Consider the following 22,308-nt stretch of genomic DNA (forward strand, 5'->3'; position numbering starts at 1 on the left):
TGTCACCACAACAATGTAATAACACAGACATATGGAAACACTCGCAAATAATATCACAAAGCACATGTGGGCATTGAAGTAGCAACAATCAGAGATAGTTTCTTTTTCTAGCGTACAAGGAAAAACGCTTACACACCTGTGAAGTGCCAAAAGGCAAAAGGTGAGCCATATTGCTGTTGCTACTTCCGCGCCCACTGAAGATAGTGTCGAACGGCCGGGAGTTAATGTAGGCACCAGAGGTTGACGTCACCGTTGATGACGTACATGCACAGATGATTGGGCAGGGCTGTCCGGAAGGATTCAGTAGGGAGTAGTTATCGGGGAAGTGATGCTGATTCATTCGTTCCCTGATACGCCAACACGCCTTATGGTAAACGAGTTGGCCACAGCAGTGGCTGCAGTACTGCAGCAGCATGATGGCATAGACTGGACGCTGCTGGGCTTCTTTTCAAAGTACCTCAAACCTACAGAAGCTCGCTACAGCACCTTCGGGCGAGAGATGTTGGCCATCTATTACACTGTCGAGCATTTCCGCGTTTTTCTTGAAGGCTTTTACATTCTGGCCGACCACAAGCCGTTGTGGGGATTTGGGGAATTCGACGCGCCATTGCGCAGGCGCATTTCACCCACGTCTGCAATACTAAGCCACGTCGTTCTCGCTCCGAACCAGTTTTAGCGGTGGCACTCCACTCGCTGTGGTTCGCGGTGTGGGCGGAGCTAGTGACGTCACGGAGCGGCCCCTGGTGGCTACTGCCGTGACGGTAGCGACACTCTTGCTCCTTGGGACGGCGCCCGGTACGTACATGCTTCCTCTCGTCCGCCGACACCTTTGTGACTAGAACTGAGCTCACGCACGGTGCCTTTGCCCGTGCGGGGAGCGCGTACCTCGTGTTGCTCCTATCCCGACGCTAAGCCGAAGAACGGGTGCCTAGTGCTCGCGCTCGGTCGTACCACGCCGAGCTGCACTCATCGGAGGCCCAAGCCGAAGGAGATTGCCCGAGCTCTCGCGAGTTGGCCCATTGGTTATCGCGAGAGCGAGTAGCATAGCCGCCAGGACTTTTCCTAGCAGCGCGTCCCAGCTTGAGCCTGTGCTCTCGCAGCAACGTGCTACAGGCGCCCCTAACTGTATTTTTCGCCCTTGGTGCGGGACCCCTTTGGTTCCCCGCCGTCCCGGGACCGGGCGTTCGTGCAGTGTTGGGTACAGCTGCAGCTACAAACCAGTGTGGCACGCATTTCGCATGTAATTTCAGAGCTTCCATTTCCGACACATCCTCGATAGCAGACGTCACTTGCTGCACTTCCATGCGAGCCCTTGTGCTGTCATTGCTGTCGGCACTCGTAAGTCGCATATGGTAGGCGGTACCATTTGTATCGCCTCTTCTGCAATTGCGGTTCACTTCAGCTTCATACCGTGACATCAGGCTTAGCCACTTCAGCAACTGATAGTCTTCAGTGGTTTCATCACCAGCTGCTAACATTGGTGCCTAATAGCACCTTCGTTGTCCACCTCCAACTAGGCAAATGCTTAAAAGCGAGAAAATTATAGCAGGCTGACGATGGAAAATAAGGCCACCATTATGTTGCGGAATTAGAAATCTTGAAGTAGACAATATCAGACTACGTAAACAACGAGTTAGAGGTTTTGGAAGCTGCCTAGAAATCTGCTGGATCCCGCCAGAAAAATGTCAGCCAAGGTGGCCACTGAAAACTTGAGAAGACTATGCATTGCAGCTTGTCTTTCCTCTGATTTTCATAGACTCGGACTTTCTACCTTCAAACTTTTGTACCCTCGTAACTAGCCTGTGTTACGCCGGATGCTAGTGCTACCAGATTGTCAACATAGACTTTATTCACCCTACAGGGAGAAAGGTTTCCTGTTACATGCCAAGTGCAGTATATGTAATGGTAGTGATGATATGGCTTCCTCTTTGATTATTTAGCATGGTGGCAAGCACTACCTTGCATAACCTTGTGAAAGGTGTGATGCACTGTACACTGTACTCTTGAATTCAACTTGCGCGCAAGGGCGTGTGGACCCTGCAAATGCTTTTGTGAACACATATTTAAGAACCACAACTGCACAGAAGTAAATTGTGAATCAGCACTACCTTTGCTTTAATATTCGTATGCAGCACATCTCTCGAAGAGCCAGGAAGGCTGCGTCCGGCAACAAACTCCTCCTAAATTGTGAGCACGTACGCTCTTTGCGTCGAGCCTTTGTTCCAACTAAGCAAGCGGCACCTCATTATCATAATTATCATCAGTTGCCCGTGTGGGGAGGCTCAGCAGTTGAGCAATAGTCTCAGTACTTTCAGCTTCCATTCACCATTTTACTTGTGTTTCCAAGCAGGCATGAAGTGATCATTATATATGTACAACCTGAGCATTCGACAATGCCGAGGCAATGCCAGTGATAGGCTTCAAAGTGCTTAAAAATTTGCCTCAATGTTATTTGGAGGCTGATGACTGTAACCCAGCAATGCTGCCAGCTGAAGTTGCTGCATTTTTTTACACGTGTGTTCGAAGATGAGGCCTTCAGTGGCTTTGAGGGTAGTACAATAAATGTTAGTTTCCTGCACAAGTTTTATGCTGTCAGAATTTTCAGCTCGTGTTAATTTTGGTATACTATGAAATTTTGCAGCCCGAAATGTGTAAGTATGACATTTCACAACGAGTGTACAAGCGCGCTTAATCACGTTTTCAGAAGTCTATTGAGTTTAAGTAGTTCGGCCTTTTATATTGGTGCACCTTATATAAGCTTTAATTTTTATTTTATTTATTCGTACTTTCAAGGCCTGTAGGCAATACAGAAGTGGTAACAAAGCTTTAAAAAATATGCACAGACAATTATACGGAAAAAATATGTTAAGCAATACTGTCACAGTTTGACATTTTGAATGAAGATGTGTCTGGGGTTTGAATGGTGGATGTAGGAAGGTCGTTCCAATCAATACTTGTGCGGGTCAAAAAATAATGATGGCGCCTGTTTGTTTGGTGGCTGGTATGCCAATTTTATATATCTGGTCAAATCTCAAGGAAACATTGAAAGATTGTGTTATCTGTTATTTCTTCACTACATGGTTGGAGGTGTAAACCTTGTGGAATAGGCGAAGGCGAGCACATTTGCAGTACTATATGGCAGATTCACTTTTCTTTTTCATGCATGTTGCACTGGAATATCGGGAGTAGCTAGGTAAAGCGAATTGCTTGCTTTTGAATCTCTTAAGTGCAAGGTTTAGTGATGTTTAATTTTATTCCAAATGGCAAATGTGTTTTCTAGTTTTTAGCAAACTAGGTTTTCGTAGAGACTCAGTGCTTGCAGATGAAGAGGGAAAATTATGCCCAAGCTATTTATTGTACGATTGGCATTTTAGTGAAATAATTTAGTTGCATATTCCCTGACAGATCATTAGCTATGGGAAGATCAAGGTATTTGTGGGTGTTAACTGACGATAACATAAGGTCATTCAGTAGTATATTGATTGCCATTGTTTATGGTATGTGATACGTGCATCTGTTTACACTTGTCAATGTTAAGTTTAATTATTCACTTGCTACACCAGAGTGACACATTGTGGTGATCCCCTTGCCCCAAATATGAATCACCAGGCTTACTAATCTTGTGGTAGATTACACAGTCATCTGCATGCAGAATAATGGTTGCACAGTTACGAAGATTATTAATGTAAACCAAGAATGGCAAGAGCCTCAAGATGGATCCTTGTGGCACTTTGGGTGCAACTGGTGAATAAGTAGATGAACAGTTGTTGGCTGCGACATACCGACTTTCATTGCAAATAAAGTCCTTCATCAAGTTGACACATTTGCTTGAATATTATGCTGCTTAAGTTTAAGGAGACATAGAATATGACTACTCAGTAATACTGAGTTATACTGAGTCACATAAGCGCTTTGGCAACATCTAAAAAAAATAAGTCAACATCGAGTCCTTGATTTAAGATGATGGACCAATCATTAGTGAAACAATGAACTTGGGTATCCCATAAAATAATCATTCAAGACCCTGCTGACATGAATGAAAGAATGAGTTACTTTCCAGAAAATTGATGGGGTTAGAGTATATTGGGTGTTTTAAATGTTTTCATGGAATGCTAGTCAAGGTAGGGTGGTGGTCCTCAGGACAGTGCACATCAGCCGATCGATGGACTGCAGCCACCTTCTCCGTTTTCCAGCCATTAGATTTCTGGTTATTCATTTGCTGTTAAATAGAGACGAGGGTCATAGGAAAGGTTCAAATTTTGCTTATCAACTTATGTTGGATGAAATCTGGTAAGCAGGCACATCACTAAATGGAGATTTAAAGTGTGCGAACAGATTTCATTTACCTCATTTACATGAGTAGATATGACAAAATGCCAGATTGCAATTAGGCCATTTCTGACGGGTTGTTATGGAAGTTTTTTTTTTTTTAGAAAAATTACTTCTCTGAAATATGTTGTCATTCTGAACGGTTGCCACAGAGCCTAAAGCTGATAGAACATAGCTATAGTTATTCTATTGATCAACAATACTTTCGAAATTGCAGATAAGAAATTACCTTACTCTAATTAGATTACATATCACCTTGTATCAAAGTTATCAAGGTTATCAAAAAAGGAAAGCCTTAACCTATAATTGAGTTCTTAGTAAAAAGAATGATACCTAGTCTTTAAATACCTTCATGGAGACATCCTTTAAATTTCTGTAAAGCTTAGGTACCTCACAGAATGAAACAATGCTGAGAAGATTTCATTAAGGTTTTGTAAGTGTATGGAATTTTATCTTTGCACCTATGATAAAAAGAAAGTCTTTAGAATGAAGCTGAGCTTTCGCTGAACATAAAGAACAAAACATATTGAAATCGGCTCAGTGAATTGTAAATCATCCTCCATTAGATTCATTTTGATATATCTGGTTGTATCCCCTGCTTGTATGAAGCAGCATTAATTTTCAAAGTGTGAAAACAACTTGCACGGCAAAACTCTCCACGAGACCGTATGGGAATAAGCGCACGAGACGCACATCGTGTTCAACACGAATTGCACGTAGCAGACACTGTGCTGCATTGTTCGCATTTCTTGGTACTGCAAATGCACTGTATCCACTATTGGTGACGTTATAGGTGCACCTAGTCACTAAACAGAATATGACTGTACGAACCCGTGAATCTGCAAAGACTTGGAAGAATAAGTGCTGGTGCACCCTCTGCGGTCCTGTGTGGTTTGCTAAGTGATACGGCTCGTGCGCAATGTCTGCATTGTTATGTAGTCCATGGTGCCATGACATGGTGCAGTTTGCTTTGCTAGAGCTAAACTACCAACGTGATATGGAATTGCATGATGCTTCAAAGAATCTGGTGGTCCGGCATGATCTGATCAATGGCCCTTGTGATAGTTGCGACGAACGCTTTTTCTTTCTGGGCGTACTATCATATAATCATCGTGCTTTGCTTTCTGTAAGCGAGTCTGGTTTCGAACTTCTTAACACAAGTTTAGAACAAATGCTGCTTGTAATCATGGTGTGATCAAAAAAGAAATGGTGGGTCAACTTGGAAGCAAGCCTATCAATGCCAACTGGAGTGTTGTTGCACTGTTGCCATAGCAACAGCCAATCGTGAAGCTTCTCTCGGCTTGGTGGCATCATGAGCCGTCAGCAGGGCTGCTTGCAATGAAAAATTTGTCAGACCGGCCCCTGATTTTTTTTCTTGCAGTTGCTCTTGTGCGAGGAGTGCATGAACGAAAAGGCGGAATCTTGAGCTTTTTAACAATACCATGACGGTGGTGTTCAGTGGAGGGAAAGACAAAGGACTGATCCGTGAACTCTGATGGTTCTGCACGATTGTGGACTCCTTTCGTGTTGTCCACACTGACATAACTCTGTTTTAAACACTTGGAGTGTGTTTTCAGCTTAATCTTTTTGATACAGCATCATTTGAGCATTCCAGATGCCGAAACGCTGGTTAAAAAAAGAACAGAAGAGCTGCTTAGCTTGGGTGATGCTTAGCACAGTGTTGCTGATGCCCCATCAATTGCACCGAATCCTGCTACTCTTTAGCAGAATATGAGAAATCTGCGCTCATCCTGCACCGCAAGTGTTCCTTGAGTTTTCAAAACTGAAGTTTGTCCTCAAGCACTGTTCCTGTGCTCCATGGAAAGGAGCATGGCAAATAGCAGCAGCTGTGTTATAACCTTGTGGTGGACCGAATGAAGCCTCCCCTATTGAGCCTGGATTGTACCACTGTTTTATCCTTGGACTGTTGTCTATTTTGAACTCCTTCCACTACACTGTGTGCAGACTGCTTAGGCAACAGGACATCATCACTTTTCAGCCTGCAGCTAGCAAGTGCACTGATGCTGAGCAAACCCTGCGCTCCTCCCTTGCATGACCAATTTGATATGTTAACCAAAGTTTCAGAGGCTGTATAGTGTGTTGTTCGATATTTCCAGCATAATGCATCAGTGCAACAGCTGTGCCAATTGTGCCAAACTGTGTCGAGAACATGGCTTTGTCCGATGCTGCACCAAAACGGCATTTTAGCAAATATTGCACCTAGCCTGCACCAAAACATGTACAAGAGCGAATCCCTCCTTTCAGCTATGTTTAGCAGCTACAAAAACTGAAATCAAATTCAACAGTATGCTATCATCATCATCATAGAAGGAAGCAGACTCCCATCCATACTCTATGGGCCCGTCAGAGCCGTCCGGTTCATCGTTGCCACATTTTTCTCTGATGGAAGTACAGTGTAGTGCTACTATACTGCCTTGCTGTCACTTTATTTCGGTGTTCATTGAACTTGCATGGTACCACAGAGTTTGCCGAAGGAGGATGTCGCATTTTAGGATTAAAGTTAAGCTTTTTATGTGTTGATGGGTGATAACAAGGCTTTGCAATACAGCCACTCTCATCAGAATCGCACGAGGTGCATATTTTAAAATGTTCTTAGTGAATGAGGTCAAATGTGGTACACAGCGAGAGCTGCAACTTCAATGGGTGACAACAGGTTTGTTGATGCAAAAGTTTTGCGTCGAGCTTGGGTGGCTGTGCTATTTCATTGAAATAGCTGCCGACACAAATGCAAAACCCTGATTGCATCTCATGCATGCGGAGTGGCTCTGACGCTGTTTTATTTTTCTTGCAGCCGCGAAACCTTTATGTCCTCTATTCGAAAACTCCCTAATGTGCATGGCATGACATGGGTACACTGCATGATGCCATGTTAAGTGCAGGTGCATGTACTGATTGGTCTTGCAGTGAGGCTTTGCACATAAGCCGTTGTGGCTCTTGCGCTGTATTGCATGCTGGGTTAACAAACACTCTTTTGTTGACAATCTGTCTGCGGTGCCTTTTCTGCACCTTAACAACGAACCCGTCTGTAGCGCCCTTTGTGTGTTGCAGTGTGGAGGAGCATTGTGTCATTTCCTGACCACACTTATAAGGTAGGCCTCTCACAAACCCATTTCCACATCGTATCGACTATATAAGTTGAAATTTGCATGGTATATTATAAGCACAAGTGCGCTGGGCCGTCTGCCAAAAGTGCTTGCTGCTGCGCCAGGACATTATGGCCACGAAGCTCAGACAGTGCTGGACACTATGCTGCCAATCAAGACGACAAGTGGCTAACTACCAATGCCGAAGAATTTCCTCAGCGCGCTGAGGAAGCTCGCCAGCTTCTGCAGCTGCTCATCACCTGCAAATCTTAAGAGGTCATTGCATGCAGCATTCACAGCTATCACAGCAAATGCTATTGTGATAACCATCTTCACCTATCTGCTTCACAGCGTGTAGTGGAATCGGAAGCGCACCACACACTTATGATTAGAGGCCCTAGCTTTCCTGGATTCTGCGATTCCGTGAAAAATCATGGAATTGATGTTCTTTCGCAGAAGTGTAATTTAAAAAAAGAAAAGTTGCTTTTTGAAGCAGCAGCGTAACGTTGTTTCTCGCAGTTTTCACAAGATGGCGCGTAAAAAAATGACACATCAAGTGAAAGCTGCTAAGATGACGGAAAAGTGGTATTTTTTTAGTAATTAATAGCAAGAGGGTTTCTATTGCCCTAGCACCTTTTACAGATGAAGAAATTTAATTTCATATTAAAATATTCTCGCCTTATAAAAAAATTGGCTAGGTGGCGCAGCCGCCACCCGAATCAAAGGGCCTAGCCGTAGTCATCAATCCATCCAACGTTTGCTTCAACAGAAAGTGCGTCATCTTACTGTTTGCTTTGTGTTTCGAGTTGGTAATCAAGATGGCTCCCGCAGGACCTCATTTGAGCAAGACAGCCAAAGAACGTGCTCGAGAATACAAGAACGCCAGCTTTTACAAAGATGCAGCAGTCCTTTTTTGCCGAGTTTGTGCGATGGCTGTTGACCATCGGCGCAAGCAACTACTGACGAGCACATCGAGAGCAACCGTCATCGTAAGAATGCAGAAGCAAGAAACTCTTCCAAGCGAAAAAGTGGCGAGGAATCATCAGAAGACATTGCTGGGGGTTCAGGAATGCCGAGAAAGCAAAGCCAACTGCAAACGCTGAATCTGCAATTACCGCTGGCGAGACGAGGCAAGACATTGTGGTCATATCCCTGGATGTGTTAATATCTGCGAATATTCCCCCAGAGAAGGCGGACAATCCAAAACTGAGAACGTTTCTACAGACACACGTTCAGAACGGCGGTTAAGTGCCTGGATCTGATGCGCTCTGCCGCCGACTTTCAGAATTGTTCGAGAAGCACGAAACAGCTTTGAAAGCTATGGTTCAAAATACCATGGTGTCCATAATTACCGATGAAACCACCAATGACCGATCAAAATCGGTTGTGAACATGTTGTTCGTCAAGTCAGCCAGATGCGCGAGTGCTTCACTACAACCTGTACTTGTGGAAGTTAAATTCGTGGATGAAGTGAACTCGTCTGTGTAGGCTGCATTGTAACGAGAGCACTGAAGAAGTACAGAGTTGAATTCGAGGGCGTAAGCGATTTGTAAGCGATAATGCTGCTTATATGGTGAAATCATTTAATGAATGCATAAAGCCACTGTGCGAAGGTGCTGTTCACATTACATGTGCAGCCCATACAGTAAACATTGTAGGCCGTGCATTGGAGGTATTCTTTCCCTTAGTGGACAAATTTGTCGCCTGTATGAAGAGGGCATTCCGGCTGTTGAGTAGAAAGAGAGCTTTCTATAAATCTCATCTTTTATAGTGCAGGATTCAGTGTGCGAGAACACCTCCAGCACCTGTCAACAGTAGGTGGAATTCGTGGATTGAAGCTGTTGAGCAGCATTCTGCATACTTTGAGTACTATCCTTCTTTGCTAAGGCAAGTTCATGAAAGGTATGGAGAAACTGCATGCGGTGATTCTCTCCTGGAACTTTTGAATGAGTCCTCAACTGAGCTTAAGTACAGCATGCGATGCATTGCAATATTTGGTAAAAAAGTTGCCAGCCTGCTGAAAGCAGCTGAGGGTCAGCGTGTAGCCTGTCATAAAGCATACAATGCTTTATTTGTACTCTGGGGATATTTGGAAGCAGCTGCACAGGCAGATTTTGAAACACAACTGAAGAAATAAAACATTGCACATGATGAGGCCCATCAGATTGCAAATAAAATAAAGGCTGCCATGAGTAATGCAGCTAGCAAAGTGCTACTATACTTGGAGAAATCTGACGCTTGGAAGTTCAAGAGTGTCAGGTGCTTGTCGGGAGTGCAAGATGTCAAAGTTGGCAGGTGTGCCTGGACTTGGGAAAGAGTCACCAGCGCTAGCTGCTGAATGGCAAGTGTACCTCAAGTCTGTCGAAGAACTCAAGTCTAGTGACAGGGACTTAGCGCTGTTTATTTCTAAAGAAGAAAATCCAGGTGTGGATTTTGGATGTTCTGGCCTTCTGTGCAGGAATGGAACAGCTCACTCCTACGCTTTCTTCCACTGCCCTTAAATACCTGTCAATGCCGATCAACTCTGTTGATGCAGAAAGATCATTCAGTCGCTATGGTGACATTGTGTCCCACAACTGCCATTCTCTATCTTTCGCACGCAGTATCTACACATATCTACCCCAACTGGCACAGAACCTTAACGCCCACTGTATTGCCAACGTGTCAGTAAGTGAATGGACACACATTTGAATATATGCGCGCCATATATGCACAATAAATGATGGACTGCACCAATAGCACACGAATGGTCGAAGCTGAATGTTTTATTACGGTCCACAAGAGTACGCGAGGTACTAGTGATCTTTGCTACAAGGTATTACAATGTACGAAATGGCTACGTTTTAAGCCTTGCACGCAGCAACAACAAATCTATCAGCACTTAGCACCCCTCCGAGCAATTAGCAGAAATAATCAGATAGTAACCCCACCAAGGAAACTTACGAGCCGGTGTTTCAAAAATATTGGCCAAGAACGAAAAGAAAAATATGCTAATCCTGATTCAAGTCATGAGCAGAAAGTTTGGCTAGCATGGAATACATATTGAGCCTCGCTGTTAGAACAAGCACAATATATGTCGCTCGCCCCCACTGTGGAAGCTTAATCAGCTTCCACAGTTCTTTTGCATGTTCTCTGAAGCTTTGCCAGAGCGTTGTGTCATCTATCCAGTCACTATCTGTGATATCTCCCGAAACAGAGGTTTGCTAAGCTGCACTGCCGCCATACACACCCTTTGTAAATGCAGAGGCAACGTAGGCAGCTGAGGCAAGTAATGGACGTTCCACCATGTGATCAAACATGGCAGCGCCCATGGGATCGCTGTGAAAAGGGTCCATACGTTTTCCGGCCGCAAGATTCCATGTGAACAAGAGAAGGTGCGAGGCGCGCAAGATCGAGAACAGTATATGGCTGTCTGGTCTCGCGTAATAATGATGACGCACACAGTTTATTTCTCTGGTACCTTTCAAATCTCCGCTTGGGTTGTTGCATCCTACACTCTTAGCTATCACCACCAAACTTATTGTGATAAACATCGTCACCTATCTGTTTTACAGCGCATGGTGCGCAGTGCCATTGGTAGCAAGCTGCACACCTTTAGTAGGTGATAATCCAAACGTGGCATCGTTTCCTGCTGCAGGCGGTGTGATGTGAGCACCACATTTCGCTTCGGTGGCATCAGGCGTCGCCCACCAGCTAGACTTCGTTTCGGTTTCCAGTCGCCCTCTGAAAACACCACACACTAGGAAAACAACAAAATGCATCAGCGTCTCGTGCCGCAATGATCAGCGCGACGCTTTGTATTACATAGATGTCAACAAAAGTTGTCTCAAACTTTTTTAGTTACTTAGGATCGTACATTTTCCCAGTTAGACTGTTTATTCTTGTGCTTTCTTCCAAAACGTATGAACGAGGTTCTGCTGTATCTACATTTTGCGACTGTGTGCAATTTGCATAGAGCTGCAAGACAAGCAAGAGCTAACCACCTCCTTGGTGTCCATCATCATGGTATTTCAAGCATGCAGTATATCAGTCAAGCACAGCACTGGGCAAAATTAAGTAAATTTTTCATACCGCTGGGGCTGTAAAAACTGTTAAATTATTTTTGCCATTAAGGTTGCCAGTTTGACTTCCCGTGCAACTACTCTGATGTTCTTGCGAGAAATTATAATTCTGGTTGGTGGTTCATAATGCTAATGCAACATTGAAAGGTGAAAATCCCGAGACAAACCCTCTATGTGATGTAGGTCATCATGTAGCAGGCCTTCCTAGAACTCTGGCAGAGCGTATGGTAATTGCACTACTGCCCTCCATCAGCTGACATTTCCCCATAATAAAGTATGTCAATTGTAGGGCTGTTTGTCGGGACCGGTGTGAGTTTTCGTTGAGACCCCCTCCTTTGAACGTGAAATTATCCTACTGGGTGTCAAATTTAATATTTATCTTGGAACATAACTGTTTTTGAAGAATAAAACAAAATTAGTTTTCTTCAATAGGATCATTCAAATTTTTAATACAGATATATAGATACCGTAAGTCATAAAATAAAGAAAAACAACATTTTTGTTTGCCATTCTGTTTGTTCGAAGGTTGTTTGCCAGAGCAGAGAAACTACCTATGCAAGCAACTATTTGTATAGACAGCATTTGTTTTATCAAAATAACCGATACTTCAACTTTAAAGGACTTGTATAATGTGAAGAAGAAATCCTTGTAGGAATTCAAAAATAAAAAAGTAAACAATAAATATAGCCAAATGTATTTAGAGAGGTAGAGAAGGAGGTTTGCCTATATCAGGCTGGCTGCATTATTAGCACAGTTGTTTTTCACAGAGTGATCCATCTTAATTCATTCATAGGGGCAAGATTGCGCTGAATGTTCTGAAAACTTCTCCGAAGTCTTGTCGTACCACGCTTACGTGCTTCCATGCTTTTCTAAGCCACTGAAGTGGTTTTTAGGCTCATCTTAGGCACCAGCACTTCGTCACAGTCTATCGTAAGCATTGCGATGAAGGGGTGGGTTATTTTTAGTGTTTTGATTGAGTTTATGAATGAGTGACCACCTACTGCTTTCTCGTAGCTTGTCCAATGTAAAAACTGATTATTATAGTTTGCAAATTGCTTTCGCAACCTCCTCCGATTGTCAGTTTACTGCTATAAAATGCATTTCTAGCTGCTCCAAAATAGCATGTGCCAGTACCAACACAGTCCACAACATGTCAGAATAGCTGGTGAAGGCCTATAGAATTAGCCAACTCGAGAGACTCAAGCTGACCAAGCCAGAAAACGACAACTTGAGAAACCTGGGATACTGACAGGAAGAACAAACAGAGTCAAGACAGGCAAGGAAGGAATATCGTTGCAGATATGAAACAACATCAAAGTCACGGCACTAGCGTGCAGTGTGGATAAAGAGTATCCCCCGGGAAGAAAAACGGGAAGAATCAAGACATTTAACAAGGTGTATGAAGACGAGGATGTCGGCTATGTGGATGCCGAACCATACAGAGGAATGGAGGTGCACACAGTCAGTGATGAACGGCAGAGGAGAGCAGCTTGAGGGCCCCCTCATTTGCCACTCGGGACATGCACTCACCCAAAAAAATAGCAGTCGCCCTCTTGGCTGCAGGGGAAAGGAGAAAGTAGTGGCGATGACGGATGCAACAAACAGTTAAACCAGGCAAATGATTAGCCATGATGCCGTAGGATATTACTTACACACTATGTTTTGGACATTCCTTTGCGTTCCAGCTAAGAAGCATAGATCTATGCTATGTACTGTATAACCCAGATACAGAAAAGTTTGTAACAGGCCAATTAAGGTTTACAACTACAATGGAGGGCCTTTCTTAACTTCTTCTATCATTAATTGCTGCAGAAATGAACATCCCAGGAACATGCGTTCTCACATGTTATACATATACAAAAACAGCATCTTTAGTAAATGCACATAACCCTGTTCTCGGAAAATAAAGATGACAATGTTGTGGTACGTACATATTTTAACACTTTTCCTCACCCCAATGCATTCATTTATACTTCTTGGTTCTGTGCTCAGCGATGGTTTAGGAGTCCAGTGGGACCAATGTGTTTCTACGTGTTCTTTACAAAGGGGCACAATATTTGCAAGGATGAAGAATCTGACCTATCTGATGTGTAAAGTCAAACCTTTCTAAATGTCAAACATGTTTACATCGAATTATTCCTTACATCGAACAATTTCTTAAAATGCTGTTATAACTAGAAATTATCACAAAAAATATGGTTACATAGAACAAAAATGGCCACTACTGATATACTGAATTTCAAGAAGCATAAGAATGCCCCAGAAGTTCACTTACATATGCGGTGGCCGTGCGAGCTGCCAACACTACCCAAAAAGAACATGGTTTAGCCGATCTGCGCCTGCGCAGCTCTACCGCCATAGTGAGATAGATAGGGTCAAAGTAGCTAACTTTTTTTCCACACACCCAAGCCGCAGGTCGGCACTTCCCTAGAAAAAGTTATCCAGGCCGGCACTGCTATGCTTCCTTCCGCAGCTATTGTGGTCGTTTTGTTTTTGCACATGTTTTCTTCGTTGTTGCATGATGTCTAGGCGAAGTGGCAGAGTCTGCTGCTGACCGTGAAGGTAGAAATTATCGAGTTGAGGGCAGAGAGAAGCAAAATCTGCCATTGCTGCAGCATTTGGGCAAACATTAAGAAGGAAATGATTCAAAACTGATTCTGTGCTGCCTTTTTCCATGGTCCCTGTGACTATTGTTGAAAGTGTTCCTGCAAATGCAATGGCTACTACATCTAAAGTGGAAGGTCAGGCTGGCACAATTCTGCCAGCTATTAAAGAGTGTTTAGCTCCCCTACAAACCACTTATAAAATCCCACAAAAAGCTCTCATGCCGTTTCTCGACCTTTGACTGTCTTGTTCAGTAGGGCATACTTGCTTATTGAGGATGGCAGAGCAAGCTGGGTCAAAGCATGTTTAAACTTTTCTCAAAGGGTTGTATAAACCTACAAAAGCCTTCAAACACCTCACATTCTGTCACTGTAATTTTTTGGCTTTCCAAAAAAAAATAAGTTTTATTGGTGCACTTCACAGACGGTCGTGAAGCATTCAGATGCAAAAATATTGGCTAAATTAAGAAGTGCCATTAGGTGTTCTTTGTTTAATCATACTTGGAATTACCCTCAAGATTTCAGAACTAAGAAACGCAAAATGTGTAATTAAATTTAGCATCTCTGTTCTTTCTTTGGCATTTGACAACCTTTACTTTTATTTTATTTTTGCAGCATCGAGGCTTTCTTTTCCTCTGGGAACTGCCAGATGTGACAAATTGAAGCAGGGACGCCTCCACCAATGTCAATTATGTGGCTGTGAGACTGATGAACTGTCTCGCCTGGAAACACATGCTAGCGTCCATACTGGCAAGAAGCCATTTCAGTGCCCTTCATGCTCTCCGAGTTTGTCACAACAAGCCTACCTGAAAGAGCACCTGCCCACCCACGTAGGCGAGAAGCCATATCAGTGTCCTTCATGCTCTCGGAGTTTCTCACAAGAGAGACACCTTATGACACACTTGTTCACCCACACAGAGAAGCCATTTCAGTGCCCTTCATGCTCTCGGACCTTCTCAACGAGGGCCGGCCTGAACTGCCACCTGCCCACCCACACACAGGAGAAGCCATTTCAGTGCCCTTCATGTTCTCGGAGTTTCTCACGAGAGAGACGCTTTATGACACACCTGAGCACCCACACAGAAAAGCCAATTCAGTGCCCTTCATGCTCGAAGAGCTTCTCAGAAAAGGACAAACTTAGGAGCCACCTACGCACCCACACAGGTGAAAAGCCATTTCAGTGCCCTACATGCTCTCGGAGCTTCTCAAAAAACTCCAACCTTGTGACCCACCTGCGCGTCCACACTGGTGAGAAGCCATATCAGTGCCCTTCATGCTCGAAGAGCTTCTCATATAAGGTCAGCCTTATGCAGCACCTACGCACCCACACAGGTGAGAAGCCATTTCAATGCCCCTCATGCCTTCAGAGCTTCTCAGTAAAGGGCAGCATGAAATCCCACCTGCGCACCCACACAGGCGAGAAGCCATATCAGTGTACTTCATGCTTTCAGAGTTTCACGCGAAAGAGCCGCCTGAACGAACACCTGCGCACCCACACAGGCGAGAAGCAGCCACATCAGTGCCCTTCATGCTCTCAGAGCTTCTCGCATAAGACCCGCCTGAACGAACACCTGCGTATCCACACAGGTGAGAAGCCATTTCAGTGCCCTACATGCCTTCAGAGCTTCTCAGTAAAGAGCCACCTGAACGAACACCTGCGCACCCACACAGGCGAGAAGCCATATCAGTGCACTTCATGCTTTCGGAGTTTCACGCGAAAGAGCTACCTGAGCGCACACCTGCACACCCACACAGGCGAGAAGCCATATCAGTGCACTTCATGCTTTCGGAGTTTCACGCGAAAGGGACACCTGAACGAACACCTGCGCACCCACACAGGCGAGAAGCCATATCAGTGCACTTCATGCTTTCGGAGTTTCACGCGAAAGGGACACCTGAACGAACACCTGCGCACCCACACAGGGGAGAAGCCATTTCAGTGCCCTTAATGCTCTCGGCGCTTTTCAGAAAAGGTCAGCTTATGAAACACCTGCACACCCACACATGCAAGAAGCCATACCAGTGCCCCTTCATGCTCTCGGAGCTTCTCAGAAAAAGCCAAGGTTTTGAGCCACCGGTGCCCTCACACAGGTGAGAAGCCATATCAGAGCCCTTTATGCTCTGAGAGCATCTCAGAAAAGGGCAAGCTTATGACACACCTGTGCATCCACACAGGTGAGAAGCCATATCAGTGCTCTTCATACTCTCGGAGATTATCAGAAGAAAGCAACCTTATGAGACACTTGCACATCCACGCAGAGGAAAAGGCATTTCAGTGCCCTTCATGCTCTCGGAGCTTCTCAGAAAAGGCCAGCCTTACGAAGCACCTGCACACCCGCACAGACGAGAAGCCATTCCAGTGCCCTTCACGCCTTTAGAGCTTCTCTTTGAAGAGTGCCATGAAGGTACACCAGTGCATTCATACAGGTGACCGGCCATACATGCTCCAAGTCTTTTGCGCGGTCTCATCACTTGAGCAGACATAAGAGAGCACAGCATTATGATATTGTAGGGTAGATGAACAACCATGTTGAACTAGAATCCAAATTACAAATCTACAGACGTGTAGCATGTTGCATAGTGTTCTGCATCAGGTAGCACAAATGTCTCGTTGTGCTCTTAAAGGAGTCCTGGAACACGTTTTTCAGGTTGCCATGCTTGCTCTAGATCTTTTGTCAGCATGTCAGAAAGAATAGAGCAAAATAAATTGAGAAGTGTCCCACACAAAGCCGTTATAGGTGAGAAAAAATGTAAACACAAAGTTAAACCTTGATATAATGAAGACGGTAAAATCAGCAATTTGTTTTGTTATATTGTGGCTTTTCACTATTCGAAAAATCATCCACGTTCAGCCTTTTCTGAAACAATACTGTTTGCATGCCCCTACGAACTATGTATCGTCATTGTAATAATTATTATTACACTACAGATATCTGATTGATCTGCTTCTAAGCTCTTTGCTTGCCTTTCTTTTATCCTAGTATTCTCGTTTGGTACATGTGAACTTGTTCTCCTAGGCCAATTCGTGTGTTTGTTGCTTCTCGGTTCCGGTTTACGTGGTTCATCTGGAGATTCTTTTGATCTTACTCTATTCACGCTTGTTTGGTTTTTCTTTGCATTTTTTTGCAACTGGGTTCTTTCTTAGAGCAATTGATTGTTCAGTAAGTTAGCTTTCCACTGTTTGTTTCATCAGAGCACCAAATAAAACCCTTTGTTTAATGAGTATTCATTGTCTGTTCTTGGTATTTTAGTGCTTGAATGAGAATGTTAGTATCTTATTCTATCAGGGCTGCAAAAGAAGTTGAGTGACAGCAGTTGGAAGTAAATTATTAGCACATAAGGCACTTATTATAACTAATATACACAAGCAATTTACGTGTTGAGTCAAATGTCAGGTGCCCCATGCCTAATTCAGTCCTACATTTTATTTCAAGAAATGTATCGGCATTCATGTAACCACTGGTGAGACATAAATGTAGAAATATTAATATAAAATTTAAATTTCAAATCGAGCATACAGAGACACTTGCACTGTATCATATGTTCATGTGCAGAAGGCAAGAATTTGGGCCAATCATGTTTTTTGACATTTGTAAAAGTTCTTAACGAATTGCAGTTGTGGAACTCTCTCGTGAGGAATCTCCTCACCAACAAAATTGTTCACAGGGCATGTTCTTAAGATAATAAATTCAAGAAGTGTTTTTATTTTGATTAAGTTAGTGTGAATATTTGATGCTTTGAATGGGCACTTTGTAAACACATATTTTGCAGTAGCCTTTAAACAATTTAGGCATTATGTGTGTAACTCCGTTCACACCTGTGGCCATAGCATACGTAGGCTTAAAATATGATCATGTGATTAATAGAGGCTGTATACGTTGCTAAGGAAACTACACTTTCCTGGCTATACAGGGATTGTTTGCTCTTGCTATGTGCGGGCAAATTCCTGATTTGTTCGGTATGCTCTAATTGTGCTTTTAGTAAACAGTGCTTCATAAAATCCCGGGGAACGACGGGAACTTGCCAATCGTATCAACAGCCGGATATGCACATTGTTTTATACATATTTTGATAATAGCTGTTCATTTTTTGAAAACTATTTGAAACATATTCTACATTTGACTTGTTTTGCTTCTGACACTATTGGATCTGCATTCCATTTAATCTTAAAAATTAATTTTTCACACCACTAGTTTAGATGCATAGTCGGATTCAATGTATCGACATATAATTGGTAAACGCGTGAGACAATATCTTTCTTTCTGGCAAGTTCCACTCTAAGGATTACCTCCACATTCACTCAGCCAGTACACTTGGCAAGCACAAAAGGAATGTGCCAAAGGTATCTTCCGACACCTGACCAAGGCCCAATCATTTCTTGGTAATTCAGGTGCATGCGGTTGCAGCATAAGAATTGCAAAATGGTTTACAAAATGTTTGCTGGCACTAAGTGAAATTCGAACATATTCTTTTTCGCAGCATAATGATATGTTCGCCGACCGATCTTTCAGAGACCTGATTTTTTGTGCTTTCCCGAATATTTGGGCTCTGCCGTGGTACCGCCACGCGCTCCATAGAGTCATTGTACAAGAATTACCAAAATTTCGTATGTTTGAAGCTCTATTCAATTTTCTCCACCTGGCAAAGAAACCTCACGAAATATGAAAAATTGCATGAGACTGCTCTCTCATCCACACTGTAAAGCAGCACCCTCAAATAAGCTGATCGAAAACAGCTGCATGCCTGTCGCAAACCTGAAGAGAGCACATCACCTTGACAATCGTACGGAAGGAGCACGAAAAGCAGGTTTCTCATTTTGCAGCTATTCCTTCCTCTCATTTCTACGGCACACTTATTATCCGTCTGTCAAGGCCGACTGATCACATTGATATCAAAAGCCCCTTGATAACACGGGCAAAGTACTGCTCTGACCACGCGCAAAACGTGAAAAGCTATGGAATGGCCATAGAATGTTTCAATATCGCCGGCTCTGCTCGCACCACATCGAAAGAGGGCGCGTGCAGCTATATATTTCGCACCAGAAACTTGCTTCAGACCAAAGCCAATTAAAGTAACGGTTTTATTTTTAATGAAAGTGTATGCATGCTGCAAAAACATGTTCGTGACAAAAAATAATAGCGATACAGACCGAGAAGCAACCTACGTGTAGAGAAAAGGCAAAACCAATGCGTTCAAGAAAAAAAATATTCCACTCCTAAACGAGCCAAATTTGCAATCGGGATTCCTGCAAAAAATGTATAAAAACATCAGTTTCATTGTGCCTTTATTATGTATGAATTCGTAAGCCCAGTTGAACACTAGCTGCTGCCTATAGAGGATGTCACAGGATGGCCGACACAAGAATTCTACGGCAGGCATCCATTATCCTTCTCTTCAGCAAATCTGATGTCTGTCTCGATTATATAAGCGTGGTCTTTCACATAACCCCAAAGAAAGAAATCGAGTGGAGAAATAGGTGAGCTAGCCGGCCAACTTACATTCTCGTGCCTTCCAATCTATTGCGCACGAAAAGACGCACGTTGGAAGGCGCTGCTTTATGATGCGGGTGGGGGTGCAATCGGGTGGTATTCTCCATATTTCGCAATGTGTATTTATCAATTCTTAAAAATTAGTGTGCAATTAGTATGTCGCTGACAATACCGTAGCTATATGTCCCTTGGCTGTGCCTACAAATGCCTCATTGACAGTGATATTTAGGGTTGTACGTCTCGAGCTAGATAATTTATTACAGTGACCTAATGAAATCTCGGTAACAAAAAAATTACTTGCAGCCACTCCACTGTACTGGAAACAATATGCACTACTTTTTCTTCGAGTAACGCATTGCTGCTTTTTAAATCTTGGTGATTGATAGTTCATTGGGACACCCTCTATATATTTATGACCTTTGCATGCAAATGACGATGTTTCCATCCCTAATAAATGTGATAAATTGTTGGAAATTTTTTTCTTGAGTCCGTAGCATTGCTTACTAGAAGGAAGCAATACTGAAACACATAATTCACGTGCATTTCACACGCCGTTGATAAGAGACTCTGCTGAAGGGGTCACTGAAGTCTATAGGTTTTGTTTCAGAGTAAAAAAAGCATGCAAAGCAATTTGAGGCAAGGTGAACATAAAGCAACATGTTCATTCTCTAGGCATAGGCTATCCATACCTTTAGAAATAATTGTTATTTCGCTACCTCCTTCTCTATAAAAGGTATGAAATTTGTCCTGTGTATATATTTAAGTATATTACGAATGCATAGTGTTTACAGTGTAAATGTAAAACAATTTTGAAATTCGAAAATATGCATGAGGCAGCTGCCACTGGTGCTTCTCACGTGCTTGCCCTCGGTCAGGATTTGCAGAAATAAAGTGAAAGCATGAATTAAAATCTGTGCACGTCCGCGCCAACAAAGATGCAGTAAGCTATTAGCCACAATAAAATTTTAAATGATACTCCGGAGGGGTCTGGCTTGTTTATGATTTGCTACCTGAAGAACCCCTTGCGTTCGCTGGGGACCCTTGCCACCGTGGCAAACAAGCACAACAAGGAACAGCTGACCTTTCACCTTGGCAGCAATAGTCTGGGAATTGAAAAGGTTCCGATGCTTGTTATAGGTAAGTCAACGAGGTCGAGGTGTTCTTAGAGAGTGCGTGTTCATATGCTGTATGAAGCCAACAAGAAAAAGTGGATAATGTAACATCTATTCAAAGAGCGCATTCAGAAGCTGGTGAGGAAGTTGTAGTGTCAAGGACACAAGGTTCTAATAACAATGGGCAACTGCGTTGCACGTAGCCATGTCAACGGCCTCAAAACTACACAAGTGGAATTCTTGCCACCAAACGCAACATTACTCTTGCAGCCAATGGACCAAGGGATTATCTGGACCCTCAAGTACCTCCATTGGTCACGTGGGCTTTATCTCGTGGGGGGTATGTTTGTGCAGTGACAAATGCTACAATGTTGACTTTATCTCTGCAGTCAGCATGCCTTTGGCTGCATGGAGGCCTTGACTGAGAACAGTCTGAAGCCACGCAGGTTTCACGATCCAGCGTGAAATGCCATCGTCTTGCAATCATTGCAGCTCTAGCAACCTGATCTGTAGACTTCACCTACTGACCTCATCGGGCATTTGCTTATGGAAATGAGGCTGGAGCAGTTCACCAATGCTGCAAACGGGATCTAGTTCTGTGCTGTACTTGCTAACGACAAAATAGTTTGTCAGGTGCTGTAAGAAGATGAGTTGTACTCCCGCATTGGGGAGGAGCCAATGACTGTTGCCAACTAGCTCTGAACTGACGCAAGCCTGCATGGTGCTTCAGGCCATTTACAATGAGAATGACACCCTGTCAATGTGCAAGCTAATTTATTGGTGCGACAACATGGCACGTCACAGAAACATATTGACGAGTTTAATTCGCTCGGTAAATGCCCGGTATGCCCGATTTTCTGGAGGCAATCTCAAGTTGGTCGGTAAATGTAAACAAGTGGAAAAATAAAATCTAACAAAGCTTCAATACATTTCAAGAGTGCGAACATTTACAGCAGGATCTGTATGAGTCTTGGGATGATGCGAAAATTCATATCGATTAAGAACAAAAAAAAAAAAAAAACAAATTGGGAAATTATGGTGCGGTGATGCACAGTGATATAGTTGACTTCTCAAAATTTTACATTTTCAAGGCATTTTTTTTTTTTTGCAGCCTTAAAGAAGCCAAGGTCCTTTTAGATTTACACTTCTCAGTGTTATGTTTGATTTTCCATAGGCTGGGTGCTGTGTCCGGTGGCAGGCTAGCTTGGTTAAATCAACGGGAGCTTTATGCAAGAATTTCTCCACACAAAATGCATTACAGCTTGCCTTGACGCTTGTTATCATGGAGCCGAACTTTCTACCATTGAACTTTTGTACCCTCGTAACTAGCCGGTGTCACGCTATATGCTCTAGTGTGACCAGATTGTGAACATGGACTTTGTCAACCCTGCTAAGAGAAAGGTTTCCTGGCACGTGCAAAACACCATATATGTGGTAGCAGTGATGATATGGCCTCATTGATTAATTACCATGGTTGGCAAGCACCACCTTGCATAGCCCTGCAGAAGTTCTGATGCACTGCACACTGTACTCTTGGATTCAACTTATGCGCAAGGGCTCTGTGGACCCTGAAAACGCTTTTGCGAACCCTTATGAAACCACTGCTGTAG

The 22,308-nt window shown here is 43.4% G+C and overlaps 1 protein-coding gene and 1 pseudogene across 3 annotated transcripts in view; both read left to right on the plus strand.

Moving 5' to 3' along the window:
* Positions 1 to 17,322, plus strand: part of LOC129386812 (uncharacterized) — a 43,508-nt gene extending 26,186 nt beyond the window's left edge. For all 3 annotated transcript variants that reach the window (XM_072289715.1, XM_072289716.1, XM_072289717.1), the window contains one exon: positions 14,713 to 17,322. In XM_072289715.1, the coding sequence (XP_072145816.1) occupies positions 14,713 to 16,046 (1,334 nt within the window). In that variant the 3' untranslated portion in view covers positions 16,047 to 17,322. The remainder of the gene's footprint in view (positions 1 to 14,712) is intronic.
* LOC129386810 (uncharacterized) lies at positions 8,754 to 10,124 on the plus strand (annotated as a pseudogene).
* Positions 17,323 to 22,308: the final 4,986 nt, after the last annotated feature.

This window comes from Dermacentor andersoni, chromosome 8, assembly GCF_023375885.2.
Source record: "Dermacentor andersoni chromosome 8, qqDerAnde1_hic_scaffold, whole genome shotgun sequence".
In the NCBI taxonomy this organism is placed as follows: Eukaryota; Metazoa; Arthropoda; class Arachnida; order Ixodida; family Ixodidae; genus Dermacentor; species Dermacentor andersoni.